Genomic DNA, 15,161 nt, shown 5'->3' on the forward strand with positions numbered 1-15,161 from the left:
TAATGTAGTAGCTTGGCGAAGTTTGCGAATCATTTAAAATTTTAATAGTTTTTGTGGCCTAATTTATTTTGAACGAATTTTTACATTTGAATGAAACATTTTTAGAATGCATCTGGTACCAAGGGTTTTTAAATCTTGCTACCACCACGTTACCATAATTTCCCTTATGTACAGGACTAGGTTTTCTGTCTTGCACCATAATTAACACCAATGCAGTAACTAAATTTTTCGTTTGCCTCGTTTTCTTCGCCAATTGAACTATTTGATGTATAAATATCAGGGGCGTAGCTAAGGGGGAGGTTTTGGGGACAAACCCCCCCCTGAAATGTTTGTCTCAAAAAAAAAAAAGCGAAAAAGAAAAGAGAAGAGAAAGAAAAAGAAAGAAATCAAAACGACATTTTCCTGGGTAACAAAGGTCAAAGAATCACTTCGGTCCCCCCTCCCAATGACATTGATAATCTGCTACATGAGTGACCCTCAAGCATATAGATGCCTCCCTCTGCTGCGACAATTTTTGGTAATTGACTGAAATTTGACACTTCGCTTTAAAAATGAGATTGATTTGTTAAATCCACGTATATGTAGCCTTTCTTCGTCATTCATTCCGCAAATTGTTAAATATGTTTAATTTTATGAGTGGCGCAGTGGGAATATTGCATACAGTCGAATCTGTATATTTCGAATTTCACAGGAAAGAAAAAAATCGAGATAAAGAGGTTTTGAGATACGGGGGGCTTTAAGAAACGTTATAGAAATTTGGAATATGATGGTGAAAATTTGAAATCGATACTAAAGACAATGTGGGTTGTTGATTAAAACTCCTCTGTATTAGTTTAGTTAGTTGAAAAAATCGTATACTTTCTTTTTACTCGTATCATTTCGGTTTTCTAAGGAATCACAATTTTAAGGAAGAGAGCAACCAAAGAACAGTACTAATCCAGGTAACAGAGTGAAATGGCTTTTAACTTGAATGATCATTAACCATGAACTTGAAATGTTCATCTTAAATGTCAAACCTATGAATTTCACCCCTTCACTCTTCTTCTAAAAAATCTCTTTAAAAATTTCTTTGCTTTTGTTTTGTTTGACACAAGTTTCGGACTTGAGACACTCCATTCCAAAGTATGTAAGATTCACCTCCCTCTTATTTTGTTAATGCTAAAAAAGTTTATACACACACACACACACACATATATATATATATATATATATATATATATATATATATACAGGGCGGATACAGAGTATCATTTTAGGGGGGAGTCACATGTGGAAGAATGACTACTCCCCCCCATGAGTGAACCTGTGGTTTTGGGTACGAAAATTTCCGAAATTGCTTGGGAGGCAAAAAAAAAGCACCAAATTAGCCAATAAAGCAGTTAGTAAAGCATAAAGCTACTAATTAATTTCATAAGCAATGAAAGGAATCAATATTTCAAATATTTACTTCTAAAAAATACTTAATGAATTGAAAAGACTACTGAAATCGTTTGCATTTTATTCAAAAACTGTTTGATCACAATGTGGATGGATAATATTGTTGACGGTTGGAGGGGGGGGTGTCATGACCCCTATGACCCTACCTTTGTATCCGCCACTGTATACATATATATATATATATATATATATATATATATAAAATAAGTAACCCCCCCGAAAGTCGGGTCTAGCTACGCCTCTGATAAATATGGTCATATTAATGTACATTTTTATGGGAAGTTTAAAGTGGAGATTTTTTTCAAACAAATGTGTATTGAGTTTCCCTCAGATATTTTTAGGAAAGATCTGGGTTCCCTTGCCTTCTTTTTTGCACTGCTCAATGCAGGGGGTCATGGCGCAGAGGATATGCCATTGAAATTTTTAGGGGGAGTTTTGAGGGGTATTTTTCTTGCTTTTGGGAGGTCATCTCGATATTTAGGAGGGGGGGGGGGGCTCAATGTGCCCTCCATTCCTATTCAAAATGTTTGAACACTGGATCACAAAGGCAAATTTTCGTGCGCAAAAGGTCCAAAAAGATCATATTTTCGAAAATATCCAATACTTTGATATATATCTGATTATTTTGATATATATATATGTATATATCCGATATTTTCAATCCGTGAAAGTTAGGATATTTTGTAAAAATTTTACTGTGTTTTTTTGTTGTGTGTATAACCCTTTGTTGTGGAGACCCCGGGGCTGCCCTCCCTTGAATCCAGCCCTGTTTGTAACTTATTTTTAAAAGAGATATATACTTCACTATTTGAACTTTTTCAGAATGGATGACTATGAAGTAGCAAAAAGATTGAGGGACTGCCTAGTTCAATTGATTGAAGGAAAAGCAACAGAGAAAAAAGTAAGCATTTGCATATAATATAGATATCCTATTTCACTATCTGATTTTTTTGTTGAAAAATCTCTATGAGGAAAAGGTAGTCTCCATTCTACTGCATATAGAGGCTTGCGGTCAGTACATGGAATAATATTTATGAGAGCTAATTTTTTCTTATGTTGTGTTTAGCATTTTTACTTTCTAATGTATCTGATAGAAGAAAGAATTGGATTCATGAGAATTTTCAAATTTCGACGGATTTACATGTTTTAGTTGTGCTGAATCTATTTTGATCATTTTTAGAAAATGTCTGTTTGTGTATGTGTGCAAATTATCATTCGTAGTTCAATTTAGTAATTATGTATATTCTCTGTTTTTGTTCTGTAATTTCTTGTTTTACTCTTTTATTATGTGATGTAAAATCTTCTTGTATACATGTAGAAAAACATACTTAATATGGGATTTTTTTTTCATGATACTTTTCTATTTTCATGTTATTTAGAAACAAGTTGATAATTTAAAGACATACTTGAAACAGAATCAGTATGTTCAGCATATGAATCGCAGTTCTGCTAAAGGAAAAGTCCGTGAACATGGTGCTTTGTATATTACTTGGGGAAAGTGTTTTGGTCGAATTAAAGACTACATAGAGCAGGTAAAGTCACTATTTATTATTTTATGTTGGTAAAATTAGTATTATGAAAGGCTTGTTTGAATTAACAAACATTTAAAGCAAAATGCAAATAACATGATGAATATTATATCTGCCGATTTTTTACACATTTTAGCTGTTCTTATGCTTTCACATGCTAGTCCCGATTTTTTTCACATTTCGAAGTAGGACTTCTGCAACATTCTCTCATTTTAAACCAATTCTAGCGCATAGAAGTTAATAACTTTATGTTGACTATTATTTTCAACCCTCCCTGCATTTTTATTTCTTGCTGAGAACTTGCGTGCTTGTCGTTTTGCCATACCCGTTCGAAAATTTCTATCCAATTCTATTTAAGTTTGTTCAAGTCAATACCATTCTCAAAATTTAGCCTTAATTTTAATGCAATAAAATTCATTTGATTCATAACAATTTTTGGGATGGTGATGGATTTCTAAAGTCAAAGAACTTCTGGTACAAAATAGGCAAAAGTCTAGAAAATTTGAGTTCAAATGCAAAGGTTATTTTTAGCCTTTCTCAAAGTTTTGACAGTTATCTCGGTTATTGTAACTGAAGTATAGTCACTTTATTGATAAAAGTTGTTCTAAAATTGTTTTGCTCAGAAATTTTTTTTACGAGCGTTTCCAAGGATTACGTAACAGACAGAACAATTCAGCTTGAAAATAGAGAGCTTCTCAAACCGCCATTAGTAGAATGTATTTGAGTTGATTTACATATTAATTATCAAAGCAACATATGTTTTTTACACATTAATTTTTTTCTCAAGTAGGCAATTATGGACCTTTTTTTTGAGCAATCACGACTGCTTATTGCTTTTATTTGACTGTTTTGATGTGCTATCATTTTATTTTCCCGCCAGCATCCTCTGCAGCATCACCGTCAACCGGCTCCTCATGATGCTGCTCCTCTAGCGAAAACCACCTCCAGATTGCGTCCATATTCTAAACACACTCGCATACATACACAACTACACACACACACACACAAATACATTCACACACAAACACATATACATACACACAACTACCCACACATTCATACCTGCACACAGACACAAACACATATACCTACACAGATACACATACCCCCCCCCCCCCCCACACACACAAACATACACGCCTGCATACACTCGTGATTGCTTAAAACATAATTTGAAATCAAGATGTCAAAATTCAAATTATTATTATTATTTTTTTATTTTGAGTACATTGTCCTCTTTAAGATACAGAATTTAAGTCAAAATAAATGTTCCCAATTCAATGAAAATTTCATACTTTATTTTGTCTTAAACTTCTTTATCTATAAAATCAGGGTGGCGACAGATCAGGGAAATCAGGGAGATCAGGGAAAAGTCAGGGAACTTTATTAATCAGGGAAAAGTCAGTGAAATATCAGGGAATTTTGAAAAAATAACAAAAAAATCAGGGAAAATTGATTTTTTGAAGAAAAAATTTTTTTTTGCTTTACAAAATTAAGTACTCTTAATTCCCTACGCATTTTCCGCCAATTATCTGTTCAAAAAATAAATAAATAAAATTAATGAGGTGCGATTATACACTGCCGCATATTTGTGCATCTTTTTTCCTCAACGTCAAAGTATTGAATCTTACTTACAGGATGAACGTCCTAAGATTGCTTCTGTGTCTGTTAGGTTGTTTATTTTACCTAGCTTGAAATTTCTTTTTACGCTTTCAATGCTACGTAAAATAAACAACCATAAAGGCAAAGAGGATGCCATCAATTATGCCTTAGCTCCTTTGCCTTTATTCCATTGTCTCAAAGTAATTGGCGTACTATAATGACGATTTCAAGAAGAAATCTTTGGTTTTTGAATTAATACTATAAAAGCTTAAAAGATATTACTTCTTCGCGTTTTTAATTTAATTGCTAAAATTGAACTTTCAATTAAAAATACTTTGTTTTTTGCCGTTATACTATTTGTTGTCACTGCAGATTATAAAGGTTTTCTTTTCTTCAGACATTAGTGATTCTTTAATTTTATAACCAAGTTGTATTCTTCTTTTATATACTTTGAAATTAACTAATTGCTTTTTTTTTTTCTTTTTTTTCCCTTGCATTTCAAAGTTGTTTGTTACAAAAGCAATCTAAGATTTTTTCTCGTTACATACTGAAATCATTTGAAATAGAGTTAACTTGTGTACTTAAGAAAATATCTTTATTTATTTATTGCTAAAATGCTGTATTCATTCATTAAAACCTATGTTCTTGATAAGAGAAAAGCTCCCTATGAATGGTTGTCAAATGGTTTCATCTGTTTTGCATAAATATGTCAATTAGTTATATAAGAATAACTACATTATTTCTATTCTTTCACTATTACTTGTTATTCTTGCAACAATTATTATACTGTTTGAAAACTTAGAACTAAAAAGTAATTGAAATTATTTTGAACTATCATAAACACACATGTTTTTTAAAAGTAATTTAATAGTTTCTTGAATAATTCTTCTTATGCTAAGTGGTTTCTGGAAGTAAAGTTTTTTTTTTAAATTTTTCTATAATCTTTCCATTGTACAAAAATTTAATATACTGTTTTGTAGGTCATTCCCCCTCCCCCCCCCCCCCCCCCCCATTGTCTTGTTTTTTTTTTTTTAACATTTTGTTAAAAAAATTAGCGTCTTTTTAAAATATATCTTTAGTTCAACAACTTTACATAACTTAAAACGTTTAAATTACTGCATTTTATGCAAACATACAATGGATTTCAAGTAAAGCAAAGAAAGAAAACCATTATCATTGGTAACGTAAATCAGGGAAATTTGGTGAACTTAATCAGGGAAATCAGGGAAAAGTCAGGGAACTTTTTTTTCACAGTTCCTGTCGCCACCCTGAAAATGGTCCGTTATAGTAAGCCTATAAAATTTTATCACAGAGCTGAATAGAAGTTTCAACTTCAACTAGCCTAAATCACAACTTTTTATTATGCATAGGGTATGCATGTGGAGGTATGTATGCAAGTGGTCTTGCATACATACCTCCACATATGCAAGACCACTTGCAGTTAAATATAAGGTAAATTGAAAAAAGAAAGTCCAAAGGAGTCTCAAATTTTAAGCAATTATTGTGCTAACCAGGATATTTAAAAAAGTTTGCAGATTTCTGAAAAACTCAGAAAATAGAGGAAATATGCCTCACCATGTACCTGCAATACTACCTGCAGCTATCAGTGGTTGAGAACTTTTGAATAAAACATAGATTTGGTTATTACGTAGTTTGTAATTAAGCCTTGGTGTCTGAATGGATCTTGAACTTACATTGGTCAAATATACAAGGTACAGCAATTGGTAAGTGGAGGAAAAAAAAAATCAAATCTAACCAAAAGCAATGTAAATTATTAGGCTAATTTATGTAATGCTACTGTAAATTATTATGTTATAGTAGGGGGTGATTGCTTAAACAGAGGTGTCACTAATATTTAAGTTTTCAGTCTTAATTTCTTAGCACTTATCAGTAGTTCTTAATGTCAGAAAAATACAGATGCAACATGTATTCAATCTTCCAAGAAATAAGATCCGAAGAAAAATTTTTTAAATTAAAATATGCATTACAGTTCGGGAGAAAAAAAAAAACCCTTCCCCAAAGGAAAAAAAAAAAACTAAAATATGTTTGTGATTTGAAAAAATGAATAAGGATCATCCCTTCTCTTCCAGAAAAAAAAAACTAAATCAAAATATGCATTGTACAATTGTAACAAAGTATCCCCCTCCCCCCAAAAGGAAAATAAATTTAATTAAAATACACATTTTAGTTCGAACAAATCTAAAATTCAACCACCCCTAGAAAAAAAAGGGCTTTATTAAAATACTCTATGGCATGAAAAGCAAAAAAGAAATCCCACCCTGCCCCCTCCCTCATGTGTAAAAAAGAATTTAAATCAAGTACTGGAGCAAACAAAAGTTCTCTTTCCATACAAAGAAAAAATAGTTGAATTAGAATTAGTGATGTGGATCGGGTAAATACCCAGCGGGTAGGTAAACATTTTTTGGGTATTTACCCAAGGCCTGGGTAAATACCCAAAAACTGGGTATTTAATAAAAAATGCAAAAAAGCGAATGAGAATTTTTTTTTTAAATCTAAATATGAAATAACTGGTAAAACTGATATATACATATGTATTACACAGTTTATAATATTTTTTATTGGAAGACTTGATGAAATCATGAAAGAAACATATCGTGAACCAAAGAACCTTTCTTTTCAATGTCATAATTGGAGAAGTATAAGCAATTCATTATGAACTTCAGGATTTCAAAATCACAATCTAGGTTAGTCATATCCAAAATGAAAAAAAAAAAGGAAGCATGAGGGATGTTTGGAAGAATAAATTGAGAAGTTATTAAGAAACTATGGTGTTATTTATTTTATTGATATTTAAGTGATACCATGGAAAATATAGAAGCAGTTTTCACATTAATAAACAAAAAAAAAGCAAAATTTTCTTTTCTGTTGCCTTGCTTGTTTGCATTTGCTCCCCTGTAGGGTGGGAAGATAAATATTTTTTTGGGTATTTATCCGAAGGCAGGGTAAATCCCCTAGTAATTGCACATTTTGCAAAAAATTTTTTAGGTAGTATTAAAAGGTGATTATTATCTTTTTTAAACATAAACCCTAAAATAAAAGATTAAAAATTTTAAATGTTTATGTATATTATGTGTGTGTGTATATATATATATGTGTGTGTGATACAGAATACACCTGAACAATTGAACTAAGTTTGGAGGAAATTTTTGCATAAGATATAGGTAAATAAATTGTAATAATAAATTGAGCGACATTTTGTTACATTTTGATGTCATGCAGGGACATATTACTGGGTTATAAAAGACTACGACTTTAAAGAATTGATGTTTGCTTTTTTTTTTTTTGTAACCAGTTAAGCTTTTTTTTTTTTTTTTTTGTAGAATGGCTTTTTATATCTGAAATTTGACTATCAACATTGATTAGGCATATCCAACATTTAATGTGAATATCATATTAGATTGCTAAGCTGTTTCACACAATAATTCTTTAAATATGTGATCAAAATACAATTTTTGGGCAAAAATTTATTGTTTTGTATATGGTTGGTTGTATATATACATAATGGAATACATACAGAAAAGTATTTTAGATGAATATAAATTTTTGAAATAAATACCCGGGTATTTACCCATTTTGGGTATTTACCCGGGTATATACCCTGGGTATTTACCCCTAAAAATAAATATCCGGGTATTTTACATCACTAATTAGAATATACATTTAGAAAAAAATCTATAGCTCCTCCAAAGAGAAAAGATTTTCATTCATATAAGCACCCCTATCTGAATAATGATTGATCAGCCCAAAATACCAAACAATTTATCAAGTATTCCATCTGTTGCTGCAACCTAAGACAATGCAAATAGGCCATTTTTTAGGGACTTAAATTAATTTTTCAACTGAGGTGAAAATAAGTTGGCACAAGTCTTTTAAAAACACAAACATGTGCGTTGCAAAGCCAATGCAAAACCACTGTTCTTTGATCAACACAAGGTTGCTTCAAAATCGCTCCACAAGGTGAGAAGTTCTGGTTAGAATCGATTTTTATCCATGCCATATTCCCATGCATATTCCCGATCTCCGATGTTGCAGACTACCACGATGTTGCATACTACCACGGTCATCAATGATCGCTCAGTTTGGCACTCACCAAAGTTTTTTTTTTTTTTTGTTGTAAAATAATGTAGCAACTATTTAATTTTTCGCAGAAAATCAGGCATTTTCCTTAATTTGTAGTCGGGTTGCATTTTTTACTGCGAAACAGCTATCCTCAGGTATTGTTCTGCAGAATGGTTTTATTGCTGACTTTGTTTTTCCCTTTCCCTCCCCCCCCCCTCCCTAATGCAAAATCTTTCTGCACAAACTTTCTCATTCTGCGATAATGTCTCCGTGTCGGCAGCTTTCTGCCATTTTAATTTCAAGAAGCAAATGAGATTTAAAAAACATTTGCTGCTTTCGTGAAGTTTTTTTTGTATTAATAGTTATTATCAGTAATATAGTTATACATAAATATTTTTAATTGTTTAATATTTTGCAGGAATGTGAAAGATTTAAGAATCGTGAAAGTTCTGATAGTTTATCTGCAATTGTTAGAAACAATTTAGCCAAAGAAAAAAGAAGTTGCTCAGATTTATTTCGTTGCTTTGTGAAAGCTATGAAATCAAGTAAGTACTAGTCTGTATTTTAGTATTTATATGAATATTTCAAATAAATAGTTATGGCTAATAGAGTGAAAAAGCTACTACTTGGTAAAATATTTTGGGATTTTTTTTCCTTTGTAAATCTTTCTATTTTTCTACATGTTGATATTGGTACATATGTAAAAAATGTTTAGTGTTTTAAGCATTATATTTCATACATTGCATTCATTAAAATTAAGTTTTTATTGGTTTTGTTTTAAATTAAAAATATGCTGGTATTTACTGAAAGCAATTTTGAATTTTTTTTAAAAATTATTTCATGTCTTTTGTATGTTCTTGCATTAATTTTACTTAAATACAGAATGAGATCACATAATATCCATAAAATAAGCAATGGTATTTGAATATCTTCATAACCAGGGGCCGAAAATCTGCTCCAATTAGACCAAACTGCTCCCATTTTCAAATTCTGCTCCAAAAAGCGGTGAAATTAGCCAATTTTGCACAAGCTTGCGCTGAAAATAAAAGTCGAAAGTTTCGTTTTTCAAACCTCTCTAAAGTTGCACATAGATCCTAAACATTTCTATGTTCTGCTCTTAAAACAATGAAATTTACCTATCTTGCAGGCCAAAAATTTAAAAATCCAAATTAAAAAAAAAAAAACATACTACTAGGGTTTTCAAAATTGCAAAGGAAATTTTTTCTGATTTTCATCAAAGATGTCAAATGTTCATGAACAGTTCCTTTCTTTTCATCACAGCTCAGAGTTGCCACCACCCCTGATTTTAGTGAAACACAGTCTTTTAACAATTATTTCCCCCAATTTTTTATTATTCTCAATAATTTCCCGATTATAAAACAATTTGCTTGATGCTGTTATTTAAAATTGTGGTGACCAGTCCTATCACTTCACAATTGTTTGTTGTGGTATTTTACTCTGAGAGTTAATGAAATTGTAGCAGTGAGCGTAATCACTACATTAATCAACAATCATATCTGGAGAAATTTCCCTTTAATTTCCTGGGTGAAATCGGCGGCAAATTTGGTAGATTGTAGAAATTGACAATTATTTTAAAAACTCCCCCACTTCTTAAGTTTCGTTTCCCATTGCAGTTTTAATCATCTAGTGCTAGAATAAATTCAGAACAATCTGGTACTGCATTGGAAAGCTAGTTTTGATGAATTAAATTTGTATCTCTCAAAATTTCTTCTCTTTTGCAGATTTTTGGGGCTAAAAAAATTTAATGCACGTAAGATAATTTGAAGTTTCATTAAAAAAGGTTTTTAATATTTGAATGTAACTTTCTTAATTTCTACATCATTTTCATAAAACCTATGTTTTGGAAACATGCCAGCATCAAGTACATGCTTCCCTGGTCATGTCATGCTTGGTTGTCATGGAGGGATTATTTCTTTAATGTAATTTAGAGAAGATAAAATGCAGTAATCTTAGAGTTTTGTTTATTATTTTTTTCTATTTTTTTTCTTTTATCTCTTTTTCAATTAATTTGCACTTCTCTTGTGAGATGAGACATATTAATACATTAAAGTAATTCTTTATATTTTGCAGGCAAACAATATGACATGGCTGAACCTGTTATGCAACATATATTAGCTGTTATGAGTCGAAAGTTCACCCAAGTTTCCTTTGGTTTAGATTATTCAAATATTTTATTAAAATATATACTGTGTGATCCCTTTATGTGCCTAAAAATTTCTTCCTCAACTTTTGATGGTGAGTACAGTAGCTCATATATAATAATTTAAATTACAGTGGTGGTAAAAAAAAAATTGCATCACCCTCGCATTTTCACAACAATGGGAGATGTGAGAGGATTTGGTCGACCGATTAACGATGAATGTATGTGAAGCTCTGCAAAACTTATGAAATAAACATTTAACAGCAGGAATCCGATATTTGTTTACTTAATTTATGGAAATGTATGACCAAAACTGTAACAAGTACAATGAGAATAATTGTTACTTATTGTTACTGACCAATTTTGCCCTATGGCATGGAGCTGAATTATCCTGGAAAATAACGTTTGGAACTGAAGTAAAGTGATCCCGGATAGTAGGAAGCAATTTCTCCTCCAAAATGCCAATATACACCTGAGTGTTTACTGTTTCTTGCACAAAGTGAAGCCTACCAACTCCTGAAATACATTTCCTAATCATCTAGGATACGGGGTGCTTCACTGTATGTTGAATGCAGTCGGGATGATATTTCTCTCTTTGGCGGCGTCTAACTGTGTGCTGTCCATCTGACCCATGCAGATTGAATTTGGACTCGTCCGAAAACACAACTGATTTCCATTGATCAACAGTTCACCCTTGGTGAGCTTTTGCCCAGTCTAGACACTGTTTCCTCATTTTTTTGGTCAACAATAGCTTTGTTCGTGGTTGACGTGCCACCAAACCAGCACCACACATTCGTTTTTGTACAGTAGCCGTGGATGTGTGAACACCAGATTCGTTTTCTCATACTGTTCTAAGGTCTGTGGAAGATGATTGTCTATTCCGAAGACTGAGTCGTATTAAATACCTGTCCTGCGCTGCATTGGATATTCGTTGACGACCACTACCACTCTTTCATAATGTGCTTCCGGTTCTGTTTAGCTTATTCAGTAGTCGAACAACAATTCAGGGACAGTTTATTCTTTTTGCTATGGAACGTGACGACAATCCTTTGTACAATGCAAAGCAACTCTCTTCCTTTGTGGCGTTAGTTGAATGTATTTCGACATTCTGCAACTCATAAGTCCATATCGTAAATGAATGCGTCGAACATTCAACTGGTTTTTTTTATACAGTTAGAAGGATGATGCAATCTTATGCAATAGAGCTTGCGTCATGTACCGATGCCGATTTGTGTTATATGATGCAAGAACGGTTGAACATTTCATAATTTCTTATAAATGCTAAAAATGTTTGGATTTCGCAGGTGATGCAATTTTTTTACCACCACTGTATGTTTTGATTTGTGCGTTTGTTTGTTTGGATTAGATCTCAATTTAATTTCCAAATTTTATGCTTGACTCTTTTAAAAGGGAATTTTTATTGAAACAGCTGTAATTAGTTTCATATTAGGGTGGAGTGATTATTACTATTTTTGAAATTTTTTTGGTCGAAAAAAGGTACACTTTACATTTAAATGAATATGCATAAAATACATAGATACGTACTTAGAATGTAAGTATTCATTGTGTTACGAGTTTGATTCTACATCAAACTTTCTTTAAATGACGACACAGTTCCTGAGAAAACCCAGGAGATTTATTTACAACTTTGTACAAGAAATATCGTTAACAACTGCTAAGTTAACCATAGCAATTTGGCAATTATCAATTAACACCGTAAACTCAATGGTAACACATGTATTTACATCAAAATACACAAAAACACAGCGCAAACACTAATACATTTTCCAGCGCAACGGCTGAAAACGAGATTCTACAGAAAAAGCAAAATTGACTCTCTCCTCCATTCACAAGACGCCCGGCGTTTTATACCCAGCAAAGAAATATCCGGAAAATCCTACAATGTTCTACCAATTTCTCATATTTTCTTTTTATTCCATTCACAAATCCTATCATTCAGAAATGGGGGCCGTATACTTCAGTCAAATGTTAGGGGGTTGTATGTACATTACAAGAAATCATTTACAGGCTACTAAGATAATTTTAGATGAAAAATAATGGAATAAACACCAAATTTAGCCTGATCACAGCAAAATAATCATAAAAATAATTACTATTTACAAAATTTCTAACAATTGGATACATTCCAAAGTATTTGCTGCATTATTTACTACTTCATAGTTCTAGCTTTCATAGAAGGTTATAATAAAAGTTTCCTATTCTATATTTTTAGTTTTTTTCTATCGGATATTTCATATTTGAATTTTCAGGTTATCTTATTTCCATAATTTTTTCATGTTAAAAATGTCTTCCAAGTGCATTTTATCTTACTAACATTAGGATAAGAATGACAATCAAAAAATTTCTGATGGAAAGGCAGCCTCCATTGCTAACACCCCCCGAATTGCCATCACTGATATTATGTACCTCTGAAAATCTGAGAAATCAATCTATTCAATGGTGCATAACACATTTGGTGATTCTCGACATTTTGAGAATAATATTAGTGAGCGATTGGGTTTAAGTTCTGATATGGAGCAGAGTGCAAAAAAAATTTATATCAGATTTGTCACTCTATTTTAAGACAACAGTGTTGATGACTTAACAATGATTATATGAGATTTAATTGTAATTAAAATAGCTGTTTGCTATATTTTAAGAGGAATATTAATAATTTTGTCTTGTTTTAGTGATAGTAAATTTTATTTTTGCATCATAGTGCATGAAAATAAATCAGTTCAACTTAAGCATTGTTTTGTCCTTCTTCAACAAGTAACTAAAAAAAATCATTTCAAGTGACTTGAAGCACATGTTAAAGATAACATCCTGCATTTCAATTTTGCATGTGTTTATTAAAATTGCAACTTTCTCACCCTTGTTGATCCAAAAGCCTCCTTCGCATAGTGTTTCATTTCACTATCATATGCTGAGCTTTGTTTTCCATTGTCCAAAAGAATCATGAGAATATAAACTGCCAGCATATCTGATCTAGTTTGTATTTCCGTTTATGCTTATTCAATTAAAGTTTACTGGTTTCAATATTTAGTGAAACTAAAAAATTATTTATTTTGAGAAGAAATTTAATAAAAGCCACTAAACATAAAAATTTAACATTAGAAAATTAAATATTAATTATACAGTTGGCTCTCTGTTTAACGACTTTCAAGGGACCACAAAAAATTGTCCTTAAGTAGAAAGCGTCCTTAAATAGAATGCTTTTAACACTACAGTGGACCATCTGGGACCGCGAAAAGCCCTCGTCAAATAGAGAAAGTCGTTAAATAGAGCATCGTTAAACAGAGAGCCACCTGTATTTATTTTTTGAGATGGTAAATTTCAATTTGTTTTCTTTGTAACATGTTTCTTAACATTTTCAACTTAATTATTTATCTTGGAAGATTTTTGATTTCCACACCCTATCTCCTTTGAATTTATTTCTTGTGTTTCCTGTGGAATTCCAAGCTAGAAAAACTCTATCATCATGGCTTGTAATATTGTAAATTAAATTAATGTCATTTAATTTTTTTGCATAAAAAGATTTTTGTGCTTATATTTTGTGTTTGAATTTAGATGCCATATGGTTTTATTGCAAAATCATTGGAAACCCACCACAAGGCTGGGAGAGGAGTTTAACAACACAAATTTTGCTGCAGCTGCTTACAATTAGATTTAATTTTGGAATTATGGATTGCACTAAAATTCTCCAGTTTTTCACTGAAATATTTGATGCTGTAAAGTAAGTACATTACTATCTTGGTAAAATTTCAATTTTGAATGATTTTTTAAAAACTTTGTAAAAGTATTTTATAAATTTAACTGTTAAATATTTATTCAGCTGATTCTAAATATGATTGGTTTGATTCAAGCTGTGGAAAACTTTGGAAACTAAAAACATTTTTAGGAAGTTGCAGAATAAATGAAAAATGATGCAATATAATAAATGATATAAATGTGATGTTGTGAAGTGAAAATTGGGAGTTTTCAAGCTTTTAAAAATTTTGTTTTACTGAATTAAAGTTTCACTACCTGTATTGAAGTAATTCATTTTGCAACCCATTTCTAACAGGGTTCAATGTTATCCTAAATGGTAAGATAGCTCTTGACCAGGCTAATAATTCATTTTAAAAACTTAAAAGAATTTTTTAATTTTGGATAACTATACATTATGATTAAAGTGAAAAACCAAGAAAACTGAATTCAGTTCTCACGCAACTTTCGGTTGCGTTGGTGAGCTTTTTGCACTGATGAAGAGGCTCCATTGTAGTTTTGAAATAGCTATATGCTGTACTTTCTTCAAAATTTGCTTTATTTACGTTGGTTTTTCACTTTAATCATATTGTAGCACAAAGCTT

General features: G+C 31.5%; 1 protein-coding gene across 1 annotated transcript in view; it reads left to right on the forward strand.

Annotated features, from left to right (window-relative positions):
• Nucleotides 1–2,260: 2,260 nt before the first annotated feature.
• LOC129228679 (serine-protein kinase ATM-like) overlaps nucleotides 2,261–15,161 on the forward strand; it is a 127,410-nt gene continuing 114,509 nt past the window's right edge. Inside the window, exons 1-5 of the mRNA XM_054863362.1 lie at nucleotides 2,261–2,338; nucleotides 2,817–2,969; nucleotides 9,067–9,193; nucleotides 10,740–10,904; nucleotides 14,380–14,540. Coding sequence (XP_054719337.1) covers nucleotides 2,261–2,338; nucleotides 2,817–2,969; nucleotides 9,067–9,193; nucleotides 10,740–10,904; nucleotides 14,380–14,540 — 684 coding nt within the window. The remainder of the gene's footprint in view (nucleotides 2,339–2,816; nucleotides 2,970–9,066; nucleotides 9,194–10,739; nucleotides 10,905–14,379; nucleotides 14,541–15,161) is intronic.

This window comes from Uloborus diversus, chromosome 8 (genome assembly GCF_026930045.1).
Source record: "Uloborus diversus isolate 005 chromosome 8, Udiv.v.3.1, whole genome shotgun sequence".
In the NCBI taxonomy this organism is placed as follows: Eukaryota; Metazoa; Arthropoda; class Arachnida; order Araneae; family Uloboridae; genus Uloborus; species Uloborus diversus.